Below are 27,356 nucleotides of genomic sequence, written 5' to 3' on the forward strand. Positions count from 1 at the left end.
ATTTGGCAGTGGGAAAATTTCCATTTTCTTGGCCTTTCTCTAAGAAAATACAATTCCAAGGCACAAGAGAACAGAATTTAAGGGAGTCGCTGTGATGAACATCACCTATTCAGCTGGATGAGATGCGTGTTTATATGTACTTCCTTAAAATATCAGGTTGATATTTTTAAATTCACCCTTACAATACCCCATTTTTCCACCATAATCTTCTAGTGTTTAGGAAAAAAAACTCTTCCTACAGTCACACATGACCCCTTAAAACCTTACTGAACGTAAACTCAAGCTCCCTGGAAACAATAGCTAGTTTGAAATCCACAGACTACACCTCCCTTCCTACCTATACCTCTCCACATCACACAAACCAACATAACTCTCCCACACAAACAACTTTTTAATAGAATGTTATGATATTTAATCAGTGTGGAATACCATGCTATTTGTAAAATCAGCAGCTGTGTAATAACAACAGTAATGCACCAGTGAAGTTGCCCGGGCTTATGATTTTATTGTACAATTGCTTTTGGCAGTAGAACAAAACAGGATTTCAAAAGCTGTACAAAATACAAAGAAGTTAGACATATTATTTGTAATTTAAAAAAATATATAAATCAAGGGTAGCTCAACACTTGTTTTCTGTAAAGTTCCTAAAGACATGCTATACAAATACATTTTCATATACATCATTTACATTTCAGTAGTGAGCAATACCAAGTGTATCCATCACCATCAGAATTGCTTGCAAAGGATCCACAATTTCTTGCATATTATCTTTCCTCAAAACCCAGTCTGGTTTAATTCTGTGAAAACATTAAGGCATATCATTAAAATATTATATTGCCACAGCAAAACCATCAGGCTAATTTTCAAGCATTTACCTTGAAACCGTTTTTATTCTTAGAGGAGTTATTGGAACACACACAGAGGAAGTTTTGCTGAAAAGAGTACTTGTTTTCTGCTTCACAAGTATTCTCTCTTCATCCATTTTGTGTTTACGAATTGTAAGTTTATATAGGCTTTGAATGCAAGCAACAGTTCTTGGTATGCTTCGTATTTCCTGAGAAAATATGAAAACAGCACACTGCTAAAACTACAAGTTCAAAAGCAATATACCTTCAGTTATTGGTACAGAGAGGCAAGTTAGAGTTTGTATCCATCTTCATAGCAATGAAAGAGTAACGCAATGAAGAAAGGTGACTGGATAACTTAAGTACTTATACCTGAAAGATAAACAACTAGTGAATGTATAGCTTAGAACCTAGACTATCTCAGTGAAGCTATTAGGTGTTACAGCAATAGGCATGAATGAAGGAAATTTCTTTCAGGAACAGGCTATGTCTGTTACAATAAAGTACATCAACAAAGTCATGGACAATTATATTGCCAGTTGTTACTAATAATAAAGTCCTTAACTTTACCTGAAAAGCAACAGTAAGCTTTTAGAAACTGAAAAAAAGTGACAACTAAACTGATCCGAATGCTAAGTAATTGAAAGAAAGTCATCAAAACCCTGCTGAAATTGGGATCACAAAATCATCCTCTTGCAAGGATTGCAGGATCAGAACCTCAACGTATTATTGACTAGCTCTGAGTGACAAAGGCATACATGGCAAAAATAGTGAGTGCTTTTACCATCTTGGAATTTATTTTTTTTAAATCAGAGTTTAGTCATAATTAATATTACAGCCATAATAGGTTTGGGAGAGAGGGAGAGAAAACAATAATATATAAACACCACCAAAACATGCAAGAAAAGCATGTCAACATCAAATTATTAAACCCAAAGCATTTTGTCTTACCAAAGCTCTTTTTGAGTCCTTCGAAAGGATGGCCAACAAACAACAGGTCTTTGTGAAAATGCTTCCTCCTTTCTCTGAAATTTTGTCCCCAGCTTTCCCTCTGTACATTTGCAGTAGGTCTAGCAATGTATCTACAGAATTTTCTACTTCATAAACCGCATGAGTAGTTTTTTCATGCTGTTATACAAGAAGGACACAAGAGAGGTTAAACAGGTCTTTAAAATATTTAGAGGAAATAGCAAAATCCATATACTCCTCATGGTGAAATTTGTAGCTGATCTGGCATCCAATTAATAAAAATCGGTTCCGTATGCTACACCATCACAATAGGTTACAAAAAGCTACTGTTTGTGCTACCCTATTTGTTCAGAAACCCATAGAATCTGATTTTATGTTTAAAATAAAAGAATAAACCAGAATAAGTTTAGAGGAATTTAAAGTTAAGTTTTGCCCTTTAAAGTTAAGTTTTGCAGCTTTAAGTATTTATGAAAATAGCGAGTTCTGTAGGAAGTCAAAGTGTAAAAAATAGACTATTCCATGACATAAGATCAGAAAAATAGCCTGTCTTTTGGAGATATATACTGCTGCCTTAAAAAAACTTCATAGCTTATCCTAACTACTACAGTATCTTATTTCTACAGTTTCATGCAATACTTGTGATACCTTGGAATGTAACCAGTTAAAAGTAAAATTATTACTTTAAGACCATGAAATAATTTTCTTTTGTCAAAAAGTAAATTAAATTGCTATAAGGATGCTGGGGAGGGACTCTTCATTAGGGACTGTAGTGACAGGACAAGGGGTAACGGGTTAAAACTTAAACAGGAGGTTTAGATTTGATATAAGGAAGAAGTTCTTTACTGTGGGGGTGGTGAGGCACTGCAATGAGTTGCCCAGGGAGGTTGTGAATGCTCCATCCCTGGCAGTGTTCAAGGCCAGGCTGGACAGAGCCTTGGGTGACATGGTTTAGTGTGAGGTGTCCCTGCCCATGGCAGGTATTTTGGAACTAAATGATCTTAAGGTTCTTTCCAACCCTAACTATTCTATGATTCTATTACAAATTAGACAATTGATTTCAAAATGACAAAATGATTCAAAACAATTACTTCTGTTTCTTCAAATTTGTTCAGAATCTTTCTGGGTAAGTAAATACTACAATAAAGTAGCCAATATAAATAGTACAATAAAGTAGCCAAAATACAGCTTATAAAGCTGCAAAATAAAATACTGACGTTACCTTTGAAACATTAAGTAGAACCTGAACTGAATATCTTATCACATCCATGCATGGAACACTCCGGTTGCAACTTCGGATCAGAACAAAAATGGTGAAGATTGCTCTGCTCTGGGCCATATTTTCACAACAGTTTGGGGACAGCCTGGTAGCCACCTCTGTGATAATTAAAAGGAATAAAATAAAAAATACAAACCAAAACCCCATGCCCCTGAAGCTCTAGGAGTTTAATTGCAAAGCATGGTTTTCTCTTAAAGATAAGTACAAATGCAAAGAAGTAAAACCCCCACAATTATTGATTTAAACAAGTATCTCTGAATCAATAGTTCTAATATTCCAGACTAAAAATTAAGCAGACAAAAGAATCCATGGAGAACACATATTGGTAATAATTTACTTATGTAAGGCGTAGTATTATTAGGACTTCCAAGAAGTTAAAAAACAAAAAAAAAACCATTATACTACCTAACGTGTTCCCATTTTACAATCACAGAGAAAACCTAAATATCATAACGTACGCTTCAAAGCTTAAAAATTCCAGTTTCTATCATCCTAGAAATCTATCAGTTACAGTAAAATGAAATACTGACCGAGATGCTTTAATGCTGCAAGAATGTAAGAGATATGTTTATATTTTAGAAGGTATTCGATAGCAGTTGCAGTTCTGTTGCACAATTTGTTTTCTTCTCTGCTATTTTTATTAGCCTTTACTAAACTATGTCGTATGGCTTTAGTTTTGGCTGTGTCATTACTCTTTCTCCAAGCATATCCTCTCCACAATGCCTACAGAACAGGAATTTCACAAAGAGAAAAAAGTCGTGAACAACAGACAATAGAACAGAACCTCCATTACCATTCCAACTCAATTTTGCAAAAGTCTGTCCAAGTATTTTGTTACCTTGGTTATTAATTTTAAGTAAATATAAATCCATTTTTAATCCTCTAAATACTGGATATTCAAGACAATAAAGACCTAAACAAACATGCATATACATCCCACATGCATTCCCACAGAAGTCACCTCAACCGGTATCTGCTTAATATTACTTCATTATTTGTTTCCATTTAGCTTTGATGTCTAAACTGAAACTGACTTGGCTTGCAGGTGAATTGATAAACTGACCAAAATAAACATCCTTCCTCTCCCCAAAAACCTATGAGAAAAATGAAATGAAAAAAAACCCCAAAACTTTGCTATCTTCTTACAAGTGGTATTTACCTGAAATTTAATTATTCCGACTGCAAATTTTCTCCTCCGTCTGCAGGCCAGGAATCTTCGTGCATTTTGCTGGATTATAGTTGCTGCATCATTTCTCCGATTTAGCCAGCCTCGAATCACTCGTTGTAATTGAATGATTCTTTGATAATCTCTTAGAAATCTCTTTTGCTGTATTTTTGCTTGGAACCATCTCTGTTTAAAATTGAAAGTATCTTTCTATTTATTTATTTATTTAGACTTTACCTATCATAAATAAGCATTGATAAAACCTGAAAAACTATTTTAACATGAATCTTGACAGATACAAGCACTGTAAACATTGCTAGCACTCATATAATCACCACGACTCTTGACTGGCCTTGCAGTAGCTGAAATACAAGACTGCAAAATGAAATCTTAACTAAGAACAGTTAGGGAAGCATTCCACATAGAATAGAGTATTTTCAGTTGTGACAGATGTACAATAATAATCTAGTCTGACTGCTTCAGGGCTTACCAAAAGTTAAAGCATGTTATTAAGGGGATTGTCCAAGTTCCTCAAACACTGACAGTCTTGGGGCATCAACCACTTCTCTAGGATGACTGCTCCAGTGTTTGACCACCCTCTCAGTAAAGAGATACTTCCTAAAGTCCAGTTTAAACCTCCCCTGATGCAGCTTGGAACCATTCTCATGTGTCTTATCACTGGATACCAGGGAGTAGAGATTAGCACCTCCCTTTTCACTTCTCTTCCTTAGGAAGCTGTAGAGAGCAAATGAGGTCACCCCTCAGCCTCCTTTTCTTCAAGTTAGATAAAGCTTGATAAGGATAAGGACAGATAAGGACAGAAGTCCTTAGCTGCAATTCACAGGACATTTCTTCTAGCCCTTTCATCAGCCCTAGAATTATTGCCTTCTTCTGGACACATTCAAGGACCAGAACATTCTTAAAATGTAAGGCCCAGAACTGCACATGGCACTCAAGTTAAGCCCACACCAATGCTGAATACAGCAGGATGATCATCTCTTTTGACCAGCTGGTTATATGGTGTTTAATGCACATCAGGATGATGTTTGCCTTCTTGGCTGCCAGGGCACACTACTGACTCATATTGAGCCTGGTGTTGACCAGCACCCCCAGATCCCTTCCTACAGGGCTGCTTTCCAGCCACTCGTCTACAGTTTATACTTGTGTCTGGCATCACTCTGTCCTAGGATTTTTCTTTCTCTTGGCTGCCTTTTAAGGAGAACTACAACTCCACTTTTCTTCTTTCTCACCCCTGTTTCTTCCCCACTACATACAGACAGGAGACAAGGTACCTTATGCCAAGTCTGAGCAAAAAAACTTCTCCCAGCCACTTGCTTTTGCCTTAAGGGGAAAATACAACTTATGAGGGGAGATAACAGATTTGTATATATGGAGGAGTAAGGGTTCCTGATTCAGCCTCATAATTTATCTACTGCTGTCCTTCCATTATTGAGACTAAGTCAGTTTAGACACCTGAAGATAACTTTTACTATTAGGCAGTGCTGTAATACAGCCCTGAATTTTTGCTTTTAGAGAAACAAAGCATGGTTATATTAAATACTCTGCAAATTAGACAGGCTTTGGTATCACTAGCAGGTTAGAAATATCCAACCAAATAGATTCCTGAGGATTGTTCATGTAAGGAGGTGCTCTTCATTTTTATGAGCCTTACAGGTTGTCACATCTGATATTTCCTACATCCACTAGGATGTAAAGAAATAAGCTAAACCACCACTGTTTAGCAAGCTTGAGTGTCTGAAGGAAACAATAATTTTCTCATCCATCCTCAGCTTTAAAATACTTCAGACTCCAAAGCCTGCTGAGATCCACTCTATTATGCTTAGCTAAGCATAAGCAGCATTATTTAATACATCAGTCTCTATAATTTAGCTTTATTTTTACATGTGAAGGAACTAGTGTTACAGTGCTGCAGCATAGCTGATAGAAATTAGACTATGTCACACAGAATCATTCCCCCTTAATTAGACTAACCTGTATTACAAGAACAGATGAGATCTGTTTTTGTGCAAGTTTTAAGATGAGATGAATCCTATACGCTCTTTGAATTTTAATTGCACAGATATGATGGTATGCAGCTGCTGTAAAATATAGTAGTCTCTTCTTTTGTTTCTGTTCTGAAATCTGTAGAAGGAAAACAAACCAAGGAACATCATTTGGTTTTGTATTCAGAGATAGCTGGTTGCCTATGCAAAGATGATAGTACAGAGAGGTACTATCAGATGCTGAAGAACTGCCTCTGAAACCAGTACTTCAGAACTAGATTAAGCTACGTTTCTTCAGTACTAGGTTTCTAATGTAAACAACAACACAGAGGAGTAACTAAGCAACACCATTAATATATAGCAGAAAAGAGTTTCATTCTAAGCATGTGTGCACAGAAGTATCCACTACAGGTAAGCCGCAAAGATCACAGAAGCTAAAAAACACCCAGCAATGAAAGCCTATTTTAGCACTAAAGGATCGTGTGAAAAGGGTCAAATTGTATTTTCATCATTTCTGACCCATGAAACCCTCAAAGCAGTCAACAAGTGATCTTCCTTTTCTTCCAAGCCAAAACTAATGCTAAAACAGTTCCAGTGATACTTTATATCAAAAGCGTGGCTTTCTTTTAAAGTATACCAACCTTTTTTCTGACTAAATAACCCCGTATAAATGCTTGCAGCTTAATGACAGCTCTTCTAGTTTCATTGTATTTCATAAACTGAAGCCTGCCTTCCTGCCAAGCCCTCAGATGTTTCTGGATAATTGCAGCAGCAGAGTTTTGTTGAACAAATTTCCTTCTTGCCTTGAAACCTCTGTATGCTTTTTGGATCAAACAAGCAGCTTGAAGCTTCTGAAAAGGTTTTTGAAGGACACATTGATAATTAAACTTTTGTTCATTTCTGTCATGATCGATATACATTTATACTTTAGTTCTAGATTTTTCTTCTATCATAAGAAAATATAAGAGGAAACACAAGTAAACACATGCAGCACTAGTTTATATGAAAGTGCACTTTCACAACTTAGAAGGTCTTTCCCCTTGCCTAAGTGCGGTCAAAATGGGTGCAATTTAACTTAACCCTTTAAGCAATAAAGCCAGCAGAAAATTTTAATTTTCTCTTGCTATGAGTATAGGCAGGGGTAATTCAACTGTTTGATTGTGCAAAAACAAAAAAACAACCTCATTGCTCAAAGCAAAAGGGAAATTCAGTATTTTGATGACTGAACAGTTTTGATTTGAGCAATTTTTGCTCTGGCCCCACCTTTTTTCTTTTCTATACTTCTGCATATTGATGAGAAAAATCATTCAAATTCATTGAAAACTTTTAAAACAACCATGACATAGCAAAGTCCAAGTGAAAACATACCTTTCTGAAAAGTTGTCTAGCCCTGTACTGCCTATATGCCAACTGAATCTTAACTGCAGCATCCTTAGTTGCCAAAAACTGACGCTGAATCTCCCGTGCAGTAAGGGTTGCTCTCCATCTTCTTTGAATGATCAGTACACAGAACCTCATTTTCAAAAACCTAACATGAAAATACATTTTAGGTTTATTTTGATTGGTTTTGGTCCTCCTCCCCTCCCCCTCCAAAGTTGAGAACACTTGCATTTCTGAAGTAAGAAAACAGCAACTGTTAACAAAATTATTAATACAGATACTGTGAAAGCAGAACTGCTATCAACTAAAGCTTGGAACATCGGAAACAAGGGGAGAGCCAGCAATGCTGGCAAAAAGTCTTCTTTAAAGTAGAAGATACTTTCTGTTTTCCCACAATAAGTACTTCCAGAACTTGCTGCCGAAGGAGGTTGGGAAGGGAGACAACAGTTTAAAATGCATTGAACAGATTGACATACAACAGGTCCATAAAAGGATAACAAAGGAATAATCTGTGATATAAGTTATTTTATATATACATATATGTCATCCATAATCTAAGAAGAATGGATATTGAGGGGGGACCTTAGAAAGTAGTCAGGTTAACATACATACGCTCCCTGAAAAGCATCATCTACTGCTACTGGCAGATGACACAGTTTTTAACAAAACGAGCTATCAGACTGATCTAGTACTGCATTTATTATAAAATCATGTCACAGGACAATAAACACAAACTACTTTAACTGTTCTGTTATACCCAGAACATTCATGCATGTTACATGCATGCAGCAGATCAGAGCCTGAGAGCCAATAAACCTTTTGCCAGAGTGCAAAGCAGTACTAAATAACTATATAATAAAAGCTTTGAAAGGTAGACAAATACATATGAAATGTAGTATTACCAGGTCCGTTGCTGTTTTGTTTTGAAGTGACTCTGAATAACACATACAGCTTTTATCAGAGATGTGTATTCCCTTCGTGCTCTGCAGCCTCGAAACCAGGCTTGAATAACTTGTGCTGCTCTCATTTTGTTAGTCCACTGCCTGGCTTTATATCCTCTGTATGATGCCTAGTAAATATGTAAAGGGAAAAACCATAATTTTCAAAGTGTTCAACTTTTAAATTTTTTAATGGAACTAGAGTATTAAAAGGAAAAAAAGTCATGTTAGCTTAAGATTTTTTTTACTATTCCCACCTCTACACCATTACAAATATCTCATTTCCCACATCTTAGATGTTTTCTAAAGCTTGCGAAATTCATTCAGAGAAATACCACAAATGCTGCACTCTAATGTCTGTAAAAATAACATCATGAAGAAACAAATACAGGAGAAATACAAGAAACAAGCACACACACAGCACCCCACCCCCCCCAGACATACAAATCAAAACACTCACTGCAAGAGCAGAAATCTTAAAAATAACCCAGCAACAACAAAATCCCACAGTGAGCACATACAAAAAAAGGAAACCCCACACCCAACCCCACTACTACAACTTTGAAAAGTACCTGAATTTTTATTGCGCTGTCTTTCATTTTGTGAAACCTCTTTTTTTCAATGAATCCTCTGACTCTAGCCTGTACAATTATAATGTTCCTCCGGGTTTGTAAGTAAGTTGTTCTTTCAGATTTCATAATCAAGTAAGATCGGTAGCGTCTTTGTAGGACAATTGCTGCTTTTTTATAGCTTGCATACTGTGATTTATATTTATGCATTAAGTAATAAGCTCGTAATGTAACAGCTGCTGTTCTAAGTTGAATAAACTTTCTACGCTGCACAGCCATCTGAAGGAAAGACTGAATCTTTCTTGCAGCTCGTACTTGTCGTGCTATTTTTCTTGCTTTCATACCACGGAAGGCAGACTGAATAATTACTATTGCTTGTCTTTGAGCAGAATACTCTGCTTTCTGTAAACGAGCCCTGTGACATGCTCTGTACCACCTCTGAATAGCAACTGCCGAACTCCAAATCAATTTATAGCGAGTCCTTGCTCTTTGGCATCGGAACATAGACTGGATCATTATTGCGGCTGCTTTCTTTTCAAGGAAATGCCTCCTCTCTACATGCATTTTTAAGAATGATTGTAACCACTGTGCAGTAACATTAGTTTCATACAGCTGCTTAGCTTTTTTAGCATGAAAAGAGGATTGCAGGAAAATGACAGCCTTTATTTTAGCATAGTTTTTCAGGTCAACCTCTTTTGCCATTTTGGCCCTGAATCTTCGCTGTATAACTCTGACAGCCCAGCACAACTGTTTGTAATATCTATGTTGTATGTACATACGATAACTAGACTGTATTACAGTGGCTGAATCATGCATGATTTTCAGTTTCTGTCGTTCCTTCATGCCTCTGTATGATGCCTGAATAACAAGAGCAGAATTCTTCATTGTCAGGTATTTCTTTCTTTGATTCTTTCCTTTAATGTAGGATCGATAGTAGCTCTGTATAATAATAGCAGCAATTCTCATAACTTGATAGGCCCTTCTATTCCTGTGCATTCTGTAGGCCGACTGTATTGTACTAGCAGCTAAATGCATCTGCTCTATCCTCTTCCGCACCCTAATACCTCTGTACACAGCTTGTATAAGAAGAGTTGCTCTGCGAAGAGAAAGATACTCCAAAGTATGCTGTCTTGACAGAATCAAGGCTCTGTATCTTCTCTGAAAGACAAGAACAGCTGCTTTAACAGAGAGGTATCTCTGACGTTCTCTAAAAGCTTTAAAATTTTTCTGAATAACAACAGCAGCACGGTGCATTTCTTGATGGTGCTTTCTTGCTTGCATGTCTCGAAAAGCCTTCTGAATACAAGTTGCTGCTTTCTTTAAAGAAGAGTAATGTTGTACTGCAATCTTCTTTAGTTTATTGGCTCTGTACCTGTCCTGTATTAGCTGGGTTGCCCACTGAACTTTTCTGTAGTGGCAATACTGCCTATACATTCGGTAGTTTCTCTGTATTGTGAGTGCTGCTTCATGTCTTTTCTTTAAGAAGGATCTTGTTTTCATACCTCTGTAGGCAGCCTGAAGAGCTAAAACAGAATTGTACAGTTTTAAATACCTTTCTCTCACACGCTTCCCTTCCCTGTAAGCACGATAATGCTGCTGTATGATTACTGAAGCAAGCCTGACAGCTTGGTAAGAAATGTAAATTTTACGCATTCTTAATGTTGCTTGGATAACTGTAGCAGCTTGATGCATCTGCTGCATTTTTTTTCTTACCACAAAACCTCTGTATGCAGACTGTAGGATTACAGCAGCTTTAAGGTAAGAAAGATATTTTTTATGTTGAATTCTTGCCAGTTTTGTTGCTCTGTATCTTCTTTGAATTACAATAACAGCTTTCTTAATGGAAAGATAATGCTTTCTCTTGAGAAAAGTTCTAACTTTTCTTTGAATAATCACAGCTGATTCATTCATGCTTCTTATGAGTCTCCTTGTTTTCATACCACGGAAAGCAGCCTGGATACAAAGTGCAGCCCTTTTCATAATCATATAGTTGTGAACTTGTGCATTGCGCTCCTTACAGGCACGGTACCACTGCTGAATCCGCCTAGTTGCCAGCAACAACTTTCTAAAATCCTGCTGCTGTTTGTGCATTCGATAATAAGACTGTATTATTGCTGCTGACTGATGCATAGCTTTTAAGTCTTGTCGGACCTTCATGCCCCTACAGGCAGCCTGAAGGATAATGATAGACTTCCTTAGTTCCAAGTACTTTTTCCGTTGTACTTTGCCTAGATAAAATGCTCTATATTGTCTTTGAATTACAGTTGCTGCCATTCTCATAGCCTGATATTTTATGCTCATGCGATGCATCTTAAACATGGCTTGAATACAAACAGCTGCTTGATGCATACATTGAACTTGTCTTCTAACCCTTGCGCCTCTATAAATTGCCTGCATTTTGATTGTGGCTTTTTTTAAAGACAGATAATTCTGCTTTTGACTTTTAGCATCAATAATTGCACGATAATGCCTTTGAACTGTTATAGCTGCAGATCTAAGTCTTTCATAGTCCTTTTTGGCCAGGTAAGATTTGAAGGCAGCTTGTATAGTTGTAGCAGCTTTGTTGAGTTTGTTCAATCGTTTCCTCACAGTCATCCCACGATATGCAGACTGCAAGACTAACACAGCTGCCTTTGTTTTTAGATAAGCTGCACGCTGGGCTTTTTTCATACAGTAAGCTCTGAAGTATTTCTGAATCACTAGAGTGGCTTGTCTTAGTTTCTTATATTTTAGTTGATTTATATGCATTCTGTAATAGGACTGAATAATTGTTGCAAGATCATGTTTGTTTTGAATTGTTTTTCTCACTGTTTTTCCCCTCCATATTGCCTGCAGGAGCACTACAGAGTTACGCAGTTGAATGTATTCTTGCCGTTGTTTCTGGCCTATAACACTGGCTCTGTAACGCTTTTGGATAGTTAGCACAGCATGGCTCATAAGCCTGAATTTTTTCAGAGCCATGAACCTTCTGAAGGCAGACTGTATCTTAGTGGCAGCAACATGTTGTCTTCGGATCTGCTTTCGTACCTTCCAGCCACGAAAAGCTGCTTGCAAAGAAAGCACTGATGCTCTTGTCATTAAGAAGTTGAGTCTTTGCCTGTTACCAGTCTTGTAAGTTCTGTACCATTTCTGAATCACAATAGAGGCCTGAACCATTGCCTTATATTTCATTCTTGCAACATGAGCTCTAAAAGCAGCCTGAATTTTGACAGCAGCTCTATATTCAAGTTTAAGCATTTTGCGTGCTTTATAACCCCTGTAGGCTGCCTGTAAGCACACAGCTGCTTTTTTAACTTGCAAGAACTCCTGCCTCTGACACAGCTGCTTTTTGTATGCGCGATAATGTTTTTGAATGACAAGAACAGCACTGTAGATGCTTAAATAACGTCGCCTGTCCCTTCTCATTCTGTAGCATGACTGGAGAAATATGGCGGTCTCCATCCACCTTTGTATTTTTTTTCTGACAAGATAGCCTCGAACTGCAGCTTGAATTCTTATGCAAGCTCCCTTCAATTTCCTGTAATCTTCTTCAAGTTGAAAAGCATGTTTTTGAGATCGATACTTTCGCTGGACACAAAGCACTGCCTCCCTCAATGCACAATACCGCTTATGTGCTTGTCTCATCCTTACAAAAGCTTGAATTTTCACTGTTGCATCTTTCAGGTTTTTGAATCTCTTCTGGACAACATAAGCACGGTAACTTGACTGAATTTTTATCACAGCTCTTAATACGCGAGCCTCTTTCCTAGCTTTCATTCCTCTGTAGGCTGACTGCAGGACAAGAGTAGCTAGACGCATCCTCTGGAAATCAGCAGCTGCCTTTTTAGAGCTCACCTGTGCCCTATACCAAGTTTGAATTACAGAAGCAGCATATTTAATCTCTTTGTATCTTTTTACTTGTTGGTATTTTCTCACATGTGACTGCAATGTAGTAACTGATTTTTTTACTTGTAAAAATCTTAGTTTCTCTTTTCTCGCTCTCCACAGCGATTGAATAACACAAACTGCTTTTGTTTGCCTGTATAGTTTACGTGCCTTCATACCTCTAAAAGCAGCCTGGAGAACTATCACTGCTGCACGCTTTTGCAAATAGCCGTCTCTTTCAATTTTTCCTAGTTTATAAGCTCTATAATACTGCTGAATTATCACTATTTTTGCCCTGTGTTCCTGGTAAATACGTCTAGCCAGCTGACACCTGTACCAAGCCTGAATATTGATAGCACATTGCTTAATACGCTGATACTGCTTCAAATCTCTGTGCATCCTATACCAAGACTGTATGATAAGGGCAGCCCTCTTTCTTTTAGCCAGTTTTGAACATTGCCATTTTCGGAAATAAGCCTGAAGAACTAAAGTAGCTTCAATTTTCTGTTGAATTTTGTGTTTTCTCCATCTTCTGAATGCCGACTGGATAGTAAGTGCTGAAGACTTTAGTATTTCATATCTCTGCCGATCTTTTTTGGCCAACTTAGATGCGCGCACGTGACTCTGAATTGTAACAGTAGCCCAAAGAATTCGCTTATATGTGGCAACAGACTTGACCATCCTTATCCTTGCTTGAGCAAAAATAACATAGTGCCTTAGCCGTAAATATCTTTTCCTAGCAGAGTATCTTCTCCAATTAGCCTGCAAGAAAAAAAAATAGAAAATGTAGTATTTTCTTCATGGAACCTTAAGTTAAACATAAATTTGAGGACTACCAACCTCAGACTTTTAAAGATTTCTTTATTGTTACTTAATCCCCAAGAAGATAAACACAGATAGCAACATAAAACCAAACAAAACCCAAAAGCCAAATACTTGAACTATTGCTTTTTTAAGCATTTTAAATTCTGCAAAATTAGGTAAGTCTTCTCTGACAACAAAAGATTCCCTTTTTTACTTTTTCATAAACCTGCAATTCTTTAATTTCCACTACAAAAAGTCTTAGGAACGTAGCATCTATCTTTGAACAATAGTGGGGAAATACCTTAAGAAACAGAATTAACAGCCCAACTAACAACTGGTAACTAATGTAACTATTGTCTGCCATTCTGAACTTGCCCACTGCAAGTGGCAAAACACCACAAGAGTAATTTTTTTAAAGCTTTTTTAGGTAATGCTCATCAGCTACAAAGAGGCAAGCCAACACAAACTAATCACTCCTTACATTGACTGGCTTAAGACCCCATGGCTTTAATGTTTACAGTATACCAAAACTATTCACTGAGAAGGAAGAATTGTTGATTTAATAGCACATTGCCATTTTTCTCTGAAGAGAGAAAGCTACCCAAACTTCTCAAAGGCAGGGGTAGGGTGAGTAATGCTACGTTTTATGAAGACATCAGTTGCTGCAAGCAGAACAAAGGGCCCTGAGGAAGTCAGTTCCTTACAGGTTTCAGAGGATTTTCTTGCTGTGTAATCTTATATTACCTGAATGACTGTGGCAGATCTACTTCTGGCTTCCTCCAGTTTTGCCTTTTTTAGGTTTAAAAGAATCATCCTGGCTAAGTATCCTCTCCAGTGCTTCTGAATGAAAACTGCTGCATTCACTCTCCTCAGGAAGCGTCGACGAAAAAAGAAGCTCTTTACAGATTTCTGAATTATCTGAGCAGCTCTGTCTCTTTCCTACAAAGAGTGAATGATCCACTGAACAGTTAGGGTTGGAATTTGCACCCAAATTTTTATGTATTAAAATAACTATCTAAAGCAGTCTCATAAAAATTAGGCTTGTAGACATCACAGCATTTCTTTAGTAAAAGGACTTCCTGAGACAGAACATTTATTTCAACCCAGAGTTCCTTGTAAAAGGGTGGTATCACTTAAATTTATAGCCTCCCACCATCATAGTTCCTCTTTTATACTCAGCTTTTAAATGCTGCTAAGGAACCCATTTTCAAGCCTCAATTTTAATTCTTATTCATAAGTATTTAAGATACCCTTACAAATGAAGCACACCAGAATGCCTTCCAGCTATACTTAAATAAGAGTATAAAGATAGTCATACCAGCTCATGTCCATCTAGCCCAGAGTTTTGTTTGCATATACCAACCAGTGTTCTTATTGTAACCAGTTACCCACACTGTAATAACAAACTGTTGCAAGTACAAAGTAAACGGAAAAAGCAACTAACATAACGCATCATTAGCTCATCTTGTCAGAACCTTCCTACTAGCTTATCCTACCACAGGGCAAAGTAATATGTGCACATTTTAAGACTAAATTAAAAAAGTGTGCAATGCTTAGGGGTTTTGATTCCCCCTTCCCCTCCCAGCATCTTTACTAGTAGTTATTTTAAAACAGTTATAAGGGAATATATTGTTCACCATCACTAAGGTTGTGCAGCTTTTCTAAACGTAAAAAACCTGGAGCTGAAAAAACCTATATAAATGAAACATCTGCCCCTTCAACACTATAGATTCTAAGAATATTTCAACTTGTACACTATTCCAACCTCAAATAACATACATCTCAGACACAGTGGGGGCATTTATCAACCTTAATGGTGTCATAGCTTTAAAACCATCACAAGATCTGGTGTAACTACCAGAAAAGCAAGAAACAATATACCTTGTCACTTCTGTGACTCAAAACACTGGTAAAGTTTAGCTCCTGAAAAAAAATAGTAGATCTATCCAGAAGTTTCATTGCTCTTTTCATCTTGTAGAGTTCAATAGGAATTAAAAATAAGCTACTCCCTTTTTGTTTTAAGGAAGTAATGCAGCTATTTTCTATTTGAAATATTGGAAAAGGACTTAAGGGGTGACATCACACAAAAGAAAGAACAGTAGCCTTTAGACAAATGTAATTACTTCAGTATAGTCTTAAGAAAAAGTGTGTTTTAGTAGATTATGCCACAAAGGCCGTAATCTTGGATAATAAAAATGGAACTCCTGAATTTAAATGCCAATAGTATTCTAATAAACGTGCATCCTCCAAACAGTGAATTTATATTCTTTATTAAGCATTTCTCAAAGTAGAAGATGTGCAATATTGCACAGGCAAACAGTACCTGAGAAAGTTTCAGTTCCTTTTTCAGCCTGTAATTCCTCCAAGCAGACTGAATTAATCGTGCAGCTCGAATTTCTTTACGAAGTTCTAGAAGCCGCGAACACAGAAATGACAGGTAGGTAATAACAACCTATATAAACACAGAACACAGCAAGTTAAGGGCTATACAGAAGAGGAGGACACGTCCACAAGAAAGCAGAACATGTCTACATCAGTTCTAAAGGTATTTTACCTTCTCATCAGGAATTGTATTTGACATGTCTGAGTGATGAATCATTGCTGGTATTCCACCTAGGTCAGATACTGCAGCATTGATCAGCTGGAAGTTTTTCCTTTCATTGTCTAAGAGTTCCTTGTACAGGACTGAGGCAGTTACAGCTTTGCAATGAGAAAACATTTGTGAAACCAAACTGTGTATAAAAGAAACAGGCATAAAATGAACTTCTATACAACAAAAAAAACTCACTTTGGTCAAACGTTCCTTCTATAACATTTAGAGAGGTATCAGAGTCTGAAGAGGATGATGGAGAAAAATTTAATCCCACTGTACGAGTTCTTGAACATTCTACTGTTTGGGTTGTACGCTGGCACACAGATTCCAAAGGCACATAACATGGATGATAATGGTGAATCAAATGACATAATACTCTACCATCTGAGAAACACACTGTGAAATTTTCCACCTGTTAAATAAAATACAATAAGATACAAGTTCCATGAATTTTCGTTACTCTTTAAGGAGAGGAAATTCCCTTATGGCAAACATTCATTCTCACAGTTTCATTTTCACAGTTCCTATAAATGGTGAAAGTTTTATGCGCAAATATTTTTAAGATGAATGCTTATTAAACAACAACAAAACCCAAAGCAAACAACCACTCCCACCCCCCCCCAAAAAAAAAGAAATAGCAAACCCCAAACTCTCACCCCAGAACAAAAATAACAGCATATTCCAGACAAAAATGTTCAATTTTTAAAAGGCATTTTTATGCATAATACTAACTGGAAGGGGAGATCCTTTTGCTCAAACTTGATTAAAAAGAAAGCTGTAGCTAAACCCACATAATGACGGTTATTTCAAAGCAGATTAAGAAGTCCAGAAGAGTATTTAAGACTAATTACCATTGGATGCTACTACATATTTGATAGTTGGAAAAATTCTGCTCTATGAAGAAAGTTATTCTTATGACAGCAAAGGATGCATTTGCCAAAAAATGCATAAAACTATTTACCTTGATGTTGTAAAATCCACAAACAGCATTAACCCATGCCATCAGCAGCTTTACATTTTCACTGTACTTTTGAGGTGAGAAATTACTATTATCTTCTTGTACTCTACAAGAATTTGGAGAAGTCTTGAGAGCACTCAATTGTGTTTTCTTCTTGTGTGTGTTCCTTAAAAACTCAATTTCTTCTTTTAAATGTACTACATTAAGCAATACATCCACCTATTAGGAAGAAAAAAAAAAAGATTTTATGTCACCAACAGTCGAACACATTATGCATTATTGCAGCTGGATACAGAGGCTTTAAATACGGCATTTTAAAGAGCGCCTACTCTCACTACTTAGTGCTACCTGCCACACTGAATCAGTAGTCTATAACTGGGACTTGACAGCATAGATGGCAGAGTCCACTACCAACTGCTTTAAATGAAAGAACCTAAACCCACATTTTCACTATCTTGTGTAAAACAGTTATTATAGTTGGGGAAAACAGGGAAATTCCCTGAAACCTGTTTAATTTCACCATCTTTTCAGAGGGAAAAAAGTTTCAGAGTCTCATTTGCATTTCTACTGAGTCCATGTACCGCCACTCATCATTCACGGGATTCCAAGAGGACTTGGACTGTGTGATTATGTGAAATTTGGAGAATAAGTAGCATATCCCCAGGGCGTGGATAAAGCCACTGCTCACTGAAATCTTTTCCTCAATCCAAAGCAATGGAACTGTGACATGTGCATCAGGAGAACCAACTGAATGAAGGTAACTTCTCAATACTATAACAGTGGTTAAGAAGATAGTATGTTCTTCTGCCTGACAGCTCTGTGGCTATAGTCTTTGAAATTCTCGCTTTAGATACAGCTAACTGTACTTATATTCCCAACTACTTAGTGGTTAATTTCCACCTCAACTGGTAAACTATTTTACCTTTCATACTTTAAGTTCCTTCTGGGTTTATTGGCTGGATACATATTTTCAAAAGACTACTGAACTCAACTTTTAAAACAGTCTTAAGAAACTATTTTGCTTCCTCTATTTTTTTTTCCCACTGGCTTTGAAATACCATTGCAGTAATGCCCAAGAAATTTTCGTTCTTGGTTCAAGAATGTTTCTTCAAATTGACTGTTTCAGACAAATGAAAAAGCACTAGAACTATAACTTCAGAGCTTACTTTATAATTGCCTATTAGTGCAACTCCAAAACAGCCTAACCATTTTACTCTTACCATTTTGAGACCAACGTTATTTTACTTTTCACTATCAATTCTGTTGGCATAGAGAAGAAACTAAAAGTTTTCCAAAAACTTGTACGAATGTATATAAGAAAAAGCACAGTGAAAATGTTACTGAATCTGTATTGTTAGGCCACAGTTAGTTGATTTAGGTAAAGTTTGCATGGCACTTCAAAACAGATCATTTCAGTCCGAACTTAAATTTCACAGTTTTTCACTGACAACAGATATTCCTGAAAATTTTTTTGCTTGCTACAAGTAAAAACACCACTCTAAGTAATTGAATAGTACCTGGAAGGCAAAAACAATTTTCCACAAGAGTGCCAATGTTCGTTCTCTGTGTCTATCCACAATATCCCTGGAGCCAATTGAAGCACCTATTAAATAAAACAGGGAATTAAAGTGTGCACTACTCTAATGCATTTAGAGTAACCCTGCTTTCTAGGCCTTACCACTTTCATCTTTCAAGTGAATTCCTCGCTCTTTTAGCACATTAAGAACAATGTCAACATTATGCATCTTCTGTAGGCGACTTATTGCAGGAACTCTCAGTTGTTTTGAAAGATCCCAGTTTTTGGTGAGAAGTTCCATTGTTCTCCTAAGAAGGGAATTTCACAGTTTAATGATCATATTAAGTAGCTTATACAAGAAAATAAATACTTCAAAGTAATTCTGTATCGACGTACACAAGACGAATGCCACATTGTAAGTCCACAGCCAGATTCGTTACAGCAAAATCAAATTCATCAAGTGGAGTTTGAATATGTCTGACGGGTAGTCCTAAGAAACCAAGATGGCGGGAAAGGTCACCTTCACCACTCAGGAAGTCCCGAGAAAATGCAAGCAGAAGGTCTTTGCTAGCCTAAAAGAAATTGGAAAAAAATTAAAATGGAAAATAATCTTAACACTACAATATTCATCAAGCAGAACACAATTTTCATCCCTTGTCTCTCGAATTGGACTTGATGTTTCTTTAGCTAATACTTAAAATGATAAATTATTTTGTTTTAATTTATACGAGCTAGTTCATACAGCTTTAACTTTCATCATACCTGGCTACCATGGCATTGAAAACACCACCAAATTCAGGAATACATTTTTCTCAGTCTGCTTGTCAATATATTACAAACCCAAGAAAAGTGATTTTATTTGAACATATTTGTTAATCAAAACCTTTGTACAACAGATGTTGCATAGTCTTCTTATAACAACAAAGTAACAGAAAAAAACCCCAACAGAAAATCCTATCAATTTGACATGAAGTTTAAGATCAGCTGCAGCATGCTAGAGTGATATTTGAACATAATGCAGAAGCTTAACCTTAGAGAGGTAAACCTCATAACACAAGAAAGCACAGTCCTGCCTACAAGACCAACACTTGAGTTCTCTTGGAATGTTCTCTTGCATGACTATGAGATGGTGTATTGAGAAAGCTTGTGCAAATGGATGAACAGACAAGACTTGTTAAAGAAAAGTACACAGATTAAAAAATAAAAATGAATTCTACATTGAATCTTATGACAATGTTAGAGGGAGATAGCAAATCACAAGTCTCTTACCTTGAACTCTGCATCCTTACAAAAGAGGCAAGGATCGTGGTCAATGATTCTGGACCTTTTGGCACAATCCAGAAAGCAAACTAATAGCAGCAATTTTTTTAGTGTGAATTTTGACAAAGCTTCTTCATGACCTAAAAAGGCAAAACCCATTAAGTGACAGTTTAAAGATTAACTAAATTATGCTAAAAATAACCTAAGTTTGGGAAATTGTACTTACCTTCTCTGTAAAGGTGAGGCACAGTGGGATGTCTGTATTCAGCTGCAATGTCAGGGTTCCAAAGCAAGCGATTAAGGATAAATACTGCTAAACCCATAACATCACTATTGCTCTCCAAAGCTATCAGTTCTCCATAAACAGTCTAATATGAAAGGAGGGGGGGGAAAAAATCAAAACCATTAAAAATTACCCCAAATACAGGTGAGGTAGGTTTTTTAAATAACATCCTACATTACTGAAATTCTGAAGTAGTAAATAGTAAATAGTCTGTAAAAAGCAACCAGTTTTTCAAATCAGTCACTGAAGGATAAAACCAAAGGAAAGTGCAGAAGAAACAGCCTCATTTCAAAACATGTACAATAATCTGTATCTCAGGAATCAAGCAGGAACTTCTTTAAGACAACCACATTTTTCTCCAGTTTAGTAAAGAGTGAAAACTCACAGAAATCTGCTTTTGCGTTATTGGCCAGGGAGATGATTTCCATTTTCCTTGATTAAATACTTTTCTTTTTTAAAAGCTAAACACTTTTTAAAAGCAAGTCTGTTGTATTAAAAGAGATGTAAATATGCTATAACTAAATTAAACTTATCTCATTTAGTAAAACAGAAAATACAAAGAAACCCAATACATCTCCTACTAAAAAAATGCAAGATGTTTTTAAAATTTAATTATATCCCATAAATTCTGCACTTACCTCCAGGCCTATACGCAGCCACAAAGGATTGTAAGATAAAAGCCAGTTAACGACTTTCTGCCTCTCTCCTGAAAGACAGTATTTTGTAATATTACCTCCAGCAAGCATTTCATATTATAGCAAAAATTTCTATCAACCCATTTCAGATTAAATCAACTTAGTCTGTAAATACTCTTTATCTACTTACAAGAAAAGAGAGGATGCAAAGTTTTAATATTCTTACCTACGTCTTTCCAGAGGTGTCTGTCTCTACGAACTAGCAAACGTCTATTTTCAATTTCAACTTCCAGCTTCTTAATAGCTTTAACCATTGTTTCAGATGTAAACAAACGGCAAGCATCACGCCGTAACTTATTCAGCTTACGATGAGCCATATAAGCTTTTAGAGATGCTTCATCTTTTGTTGGTGCTTTAGGAATGCTGGTTTTATGATGGTTCTCTTCTCCCAGGATGAGAGCAGCTGCATTTACTGCTTAAAAGCACACAAAAAGTATGCATTTGTATCTCAAATAAAGGTAGCTTTTCCCACCTTATTTACTTTTTCCTCTCTAAATTCACATTTTTCTAGCTTCCTTCTGACTAATGATTTTATACCTCAGGAAGCTCATATAGGTCATATATATGTATATATATATAGTCATATACATTAGTCAAATATTTAATATAACAATGCTTATTTCATAAGCAAGTAGAGCTAGGAATGCAATTTTAAAATCAATTGTACCATCTTCCGTTTTTTAGATCGAAGCTGAATATTGTCAAAGTACATTACACAGTCATTTTAATAAAGTCACAACTATAATGTTTTTCAACAGGTGGGGATTCAACACACACCGAAGACTGGCACCGCCACATGTTCCAGTGTGTATGTCTTGTTTCAGAACATTCAGGTGTATAGTAGGCTGTGCTTGGTGTGAGCAAGTGAGAGGAAAATATGACTTTGAAAAGGGTTAGATGGTTATAAAATTCTGCTGGGATGAACAGCACTGTGTCCACTGTAAGAACTGCTTTTGGTTTAGTATATTCCATATTTTCTAGCTTAACTGCACTGAGACACATTAACAAACATTTGAATTATGATTATCACTGTATTAAGTCAAATGCTGAAAAATGAAACATAGGTGATATATAAAAAATGAAAACCAAAAATCTTAGATCTTATTGTTACAGAAACTAAAGTGACAAGTTAGTACTACACATTAATGCTAATAAAGTATGTTATATAATGTTCAAGAACATCAAAAGACAAAGTGAAAACTTTTGTACCCTTACCTTGTGAGGTGTTTGTTTTTACATTGAAGTCATCGGGGGTAAGTACAAAATTTAACCACCAGGTGAAACCTCGTTGCTGCTTCTCCTTCCAACGCTCATCATAAAACATGTTTTTTGCAGCAAAAGGCATTGGATGCCTAGGGATGACTTGAAAAAAAAAAAAAAGGAAAAAAAAAAAAAGAAAAACTCTCTGCAGTTCTTTAAATGCTTGATAACCAATATACATTTCATTGTGGAAAGGACTGACATTTTACACTCCATTTAGCACTATAGCACAAAAAAGCAGACTGTTAAGAATCGCCAGTAACTTCAGATCAGCCACTGCTAAATAAATTTCAGCCACAAAACATGAATTAAGTTACTAAAGCACTAGAGCAAATACAAGATTTCTAGAACCCAGGCCATTAGCTACGCACATCTTGTGACAAAAAAGAGTTGAGCTGTATTACATCCAGGAAGAACCATTTTACAGATAATTTTTCCTGATCAGATCAAATTAGTATTATTAGCTCTGCAAAATCAGCATTCTTTTGGTCAAAGGTTTTCTCAGGTATTTCGTTGAATTAAAATGCTTTCAGGTATCAGAGGCATTTCACTGATAACCATCAGTCAGCTGGGAACATTCTCTGTGTGCATGTTTGTAAAAAAGATAGCTTTTAAATTGACAAGCAAAACTGGAAGAAAGTAACATGTACCTTCAGCTGGCCAATGTGTTGCAATCACTTTTCTTATGAGTAGTAAAAATGAAACATGAAAGGCTACACGTTTTTCTACTAGATGTTGAGTCATTGTAGGTACAATCTTCTATTTCATCTCAGCTCTAACGAGTTGGTCTTACCAATCACTAGCAGTACAACAATTGCTATGTTCAGTTCAGTGTATACTGTTTTACTAAATGCCAGAAAGCCAGCTTACCTGTTTTCAGTGGTTTCACAAATGTCAGGTGAGATTGAGCCAATCCAGGGATGGGTTTACTAATTCTGTTGGTAGTTCTAGATGCTTTTTGAAGTGAAGAACCTATAAGAATTCACACACAAATATCAACAACAAATACGTCACTGAAAGTTAATGTATTAAAGTTTATATAATTTATAAAATACACAACTAGAGTAATTCCCCACAAACCCATGCAAAATACCCGTAATCTCCCGCTGATGGAAAAACTTAAGCAAATCAGTTTGATGACAAATAAAAGGGAAAAATAGTTGAATAAATGAGCACTATTGCATTTCACAGATTTTCCATACAATAAGGAAATACACCATTTGTAATTGATTATCATATGGCTAGAAACAGTAAGGTAATTGGTAAAAACATTCATTAGAATATGTGAAAGTGTATTCTGTAAACATATGGGGTAAAAGTTAAGAATTTTAGGGCATGACTCACCTCTCCTTACAGCTAGATGGCATATTACATTGATACTCATTTCAGAGGAGCCCAAGTTGTGCTAGCTTAGGCATCAAGGCACTAACTAACAAATATCATTAGGAGTAGGACTTTTACAGGTTGTACCCTCTTGCTTAGTTTCAAGCAGTAGAACACTCACTTCTAGAGAAGTGATCATTCCAAACTTTCTTGCACTTCTAATAAATTTTTCATACATACAGGTATTTTTAAATAAAGCTGGATCTCAAAAGGATTAAATTGCTGATTAGCTTTTCAAAGTTAAATTTTAGTAGTGAACTACGAGTTCTTTTTGTGAAGCCTATAGACAATGTTTGTACAATTAAAAGAATAACAGGTTGTATTTCTCAAGCAAAAATTCCAATAAGAACATAACTCAAAGCTGCCATTTCTGTGTTTCAGAACTAGGATTAAGAGACGCCAAAGTCATTTTGAGCTCACAGAATACTTCCTTGTCCAGTCCATCTAACCTTACTCTAATCGATATAGAAATATACAAACTCTAATAGAAATGACCTGTTAGGTAACATAGCTCTTCCTGCTACATACTAGCATTGTTAGTGTGTAATAATGTGTTCTTCTTTCATGTAGACTTAGAAAGCCTGACATAAAGGGCATTACTGAAAACCCCAAATAAAATCTAGATCACAGAACAGATCATTCGAACTGAAGCAAGCAGCATATGTTATTTTAATCTGAAAACTATAACAAATTTTTCCTGTTAGGACCTGTGTGAAGATTCTGCAAATTAAGTGAGTCTTCCAGTTACAAACCCTCATTCTTTTTGCATTCTGGAGCATACTTGGGAATGGAGCATTTAGAAAACCAAAAATACATTGAATACAAGAAATCAGCTACTGACCTTCGAACAACAAAGTATTGGCAAACTGTAAAGACAGAAGGATCTACAAAATCTCATAAGCTAACTAGACAGTAAAAAGCAGGCAGAGTGAATGAAACTTGAGAACTACATACTTGAAAACATGTGACAACAGAAACGGAGTCAAATATTCCCAACAGTAAGTGTACATAAGACAAATCTTGTGCAGTAAGTTATTAGTAAATTTAAATTGCAAGAAACTCTGCTTGAGAACTCAGACACTTTTCATGTTACTGTCATTAGCAAGGTTTACAAAAGAGTAAAGTAAATTTTAAGCTAATCACATCACCAAAATCGGCTTTCAAATTTTTAAAATCCAGACAATATCTAACAAACTGAAAAGGCCCAAATTTCAGATATATGAAAAGGCTCAGGGGAGATATTATCATCATGCTCCAGTATTCAAAGGGTATCTACAAAGATGAGTTAAGACTCCCTTTTTACAGGGAGTCACATGGAAAAGAAAGGGGTAATGGGCACAAGCTACTCCTGGGCACAAGCTACTCCGGTGTCTGACTGGACACAAGAAGAAAACTTTTCACAATGAGAATAATCAGCCACTGGAATAACCTCCCAGGGAAGTGGTGGATTCCCCCAGTGTTGGACACCTTTAAGATTCAGCTGGACAGCATGCTGGGCTATCTAGTCGAGGTCACGGTTTGCCTGGGAAGATTGAACCAGACAACTCTTCCAACCTGGTATTCTATGATTCTACTAGATATGAAATATTCCTGACTGTTGCTAGACAGTTCAAGTTTGCTACAAAAATTCCATAAACAAAGGCATCTTTCCGAAAAGTGGTAAATGAAAGAAAAACTGCTCACCAGCTTTCTTCCTCTGCCCTACTCTCTCTCTGTTTGCAGGTTTGCAGGCTGATGGTCTTACAGTGGTATGCATTTTATTGTCCACAGTAGACATAAGGGTTCTTTTTCTTTCCACTTCTTCCACATACAGTGGAGCTGTAACTTTACTATTTTCTACATACATGTCACTTTTCCTCTTACGACATAAAGAAGTTGATCCAGTAGGAGATAAATTTACTTTGTCATTGTGACACTTATTTTCAGCTGAAACGGGACCTATAACTGGAAGTCGGTTAAATATTTCTGCTTTTGTATGTACAGGCACATCAGCACATCCCATTATTGCTTTATTAAGGCATTTTTTAGATTTAGGCCAGTGGGTTTCCCTCCTTTTTTCCTCAACATCAGGCTTATTTTTTATGACAGTGGCAGAAAGAATTGGGCGCTTTTTTGGCTGGTCTCTCAAAGAATTGTGAGTCTGAAGTTCCTCTGTAGAAGCAAAACTGCAGTAACTTTCTTTGGGTTTGTCATAATGAAATACCTTTGATTCTACTTCGTTTAAGTTGTGTTCTATATGAGCATGTGGTTTTGTTTCTACATCTCCATTTTTTTTCCATTTTGAGGGAGGGAATTTCTTTACAACATAAGTCTCTGTAGTAGAAGATATTACAGCTGCTTTGAGCATAGGAGTCTTTAATTGCTTATCTAACAAGCTGTCTTTCAAAAATTGATCAGGTGACAGAATTGGAACAGGCTGTTCTATTATATCTATATCCACTTGATAACTGTCATTTACAAAAGAATCTGGACTTAAAATCCTCCTTGTACATAGAACAGGCAAGGATGCTGAGTGTTCTGGAGTGCAAACTGACAGGATCACACGATTAGGAATTACTTCATTGTTTGAAATTGACAGTTGTGCTACTCCAGTATTACTGCATGCATTTTCAAATTCCTTGTGGTCAATAACAGATATCTTGACATCACAGCTGTCCATTTCAGGCATTAACTCATTATTCACAGTGGCGGCAATATCCAAGAATGTAGTTGATCTTCTCATTGCAAGTGGTGTGCAAGCATTATTATGATGTTCCTCTAGCACTGGTGCAACAGAGGATATAGGCAATTTATTTTCTGAGCCAACAAGAGAGTCGTTTCCTGGGGATGTACTATTTTCCACCATGTTCTGATTTTCACATGGCTGAAGTGGGCTTCTAAGTCTGTCCACTTTTGGAGAGACTTGAAAGGTTTTATTAATATTTTTAACTTTAGAAGTACTTTTAACTTTTGTTGAAGCAGACGTTTCTGAAGAGTTTTTCTTTTTTATAGTATCCCAAAGACTCCTCTGAAAAAGAACCACAAATGAAAGTTAATATGCTGACTTTCTAAATACTTTCATGTGTAAAAATGAAGGTTACTAGTGTATTAGAAGTCTAAAACTACTACAAAAAGAATACCTAGTCCAAAACTCATTGCAAATTATTTTCAGGCTTTTTGGGTCATGTTTTAGTTTTAGTCTCTAAACTGCAATGCACTAGTATCTACTTTCCAACCCAGATGAAAAATAATTAAGACAATGGGTATTCCTACAGACAGCATCATTTACCAAATTGTAATTCTCCTTCACTGATTTTTTTTACTAATAAACTTAGTATTGTGTCAGCTATGTCAAAGTAATGGAATTAAGACACATAATAAACATACACTCACCTTTTTCTTCAGAGGCTGCTCAGCAACACCCAGGAGCACAGCTTGATGTTTTACAATGCCATTAATAATAAAAGTTATCAGTTCTCTGACTTTTCCTTCTTCTAATGGTGTCCATGTTACAGAAGCAAAGACTTTTTGTCCTGACTATTGGAGAAAAAGAAACAATTAAATCTAGTACTTAGGTACACTTATGTAAGAAAGATAAAGTAATTGAATCAAATTA

The 27,356-nt window shown here is 36.3% G+C and overlaps 1 protein-coding gene across 2 annotated transcripts in view; it reads right to left on the bottom strand.

The window, feature by feature from the left end:
• Positions 1-480: 480 nt before the first annotated feature.
• The window catches only part of ASPM (assembly factor for spindle microtubules), a 29,250-nt gene continuing 2,374 nt past the window's right edge, over positions 481-27,356 (bottom strand). The window contains exons 2-28 of one of the 2 annotated variants that reach the window (XM_061379304.1): positions 27,134-27,277; positions 25,445-26,768; positions 23,249-23,350; positions 22,334-22,480; positions 21,285-21,530; positions 21,062-21,129; positions 20,367-20,508; positions 20,150-20,280; positions 19,277-19,452; positions 19,043-19,188; positions 18,882-18,967; positions 17,368-17,583; positions 16,602-16,818; positions 16,368-16,513; positions 16,137-16,265; positions 14,558-14,752; positions 9,149-13,771; positions 8,541-8,707; positions 7,627-7,786; positions 6,900-7,109; positions 6,248-6,397; positions 4,250-4,441; positions 3,621-3,813; positions 3,034-3,188; positions 1,797-1,973; positions 876-1,054; positions 481-797 (exon numbers count right to left, since the gene is read on the bottom strand). In XM_061379304.1, the coding sequence (XP_061235288.1) occupies positions 692-797; positions 876-1,054; positions 1,797-1,973; positions 3,034-3,188; positions 3,621-3,813; positions 4,250-4,441; positions 6,248-6,397; positions 6,900-7,109; positions 7,627-7,786; positions 8,541-8,707; positions 9,149-13,771; positions 14,558-14,752; positions 16,137-16,265; positions 16,368-16,513; positions 16,602-16,818; positions 17,368-17,583; positions 18,882-18,967; positions 19,043-19,188; positions 19,277-19,452; positions 20,150-20,280; positions 20,367-20,508; positions 21,062-21,129; positions 21,285-21,530; positions 22,334-22,480; positions 23,249-23,350; positions 25,445-26,768; positions 27,134-27,277 (9,927 nt within the window). In that variant the 3' untranslated portion in view covers positions 481-691. Of the gene's footprint in view, positions 798-875; positions 1,055-1,796; positions 1,974-3,033; positions 3,189-3,620; positions 3,814-4,249; positions 4,442-6,247; positions 6,398-6,899; positions 7,110-7,626; positions 7,787-8,540; positions 8,708-9,148; positions 13,772-14,557; positions 14,753-16,136; positions 16,266-16,367; positions 16,514-16,601; positions 16,819-17,367; positions 17,584-18,881; positions 18,968-19,042; positions 19,189-19,276; positions 19,453-20,149; positions 20,281-20,366; positions 20,509-21,061; positions 21,130-21,284; positions 21,534-22,333; positions 22,481-23,248; positions 23,351-25,444; positions 26,769-27,133; positions 27,278-27,356 lie in introns of both variants that reach the window. The other variant, XM_061379303.1, reaches the window with a different exon arrangement.

This window comes from Neopsephotus bourkii, unplaced genomic scaffold (genome assembly GCF_033783945.1).
Source record: "Neopsephotus bourkii isolate Nb327-2 ecotype Australia unplaced genomic scaffold, CSIRO-AGI_Nbou_v1 NB_1768, whole genome shotgun sequence".
Lineage (NCBI taxonomy): Eukaryota > Metazoa > Chordata > Aves > Psittaciformes > Psittacidae > Neopsephotus > Neopsephotus bourkii.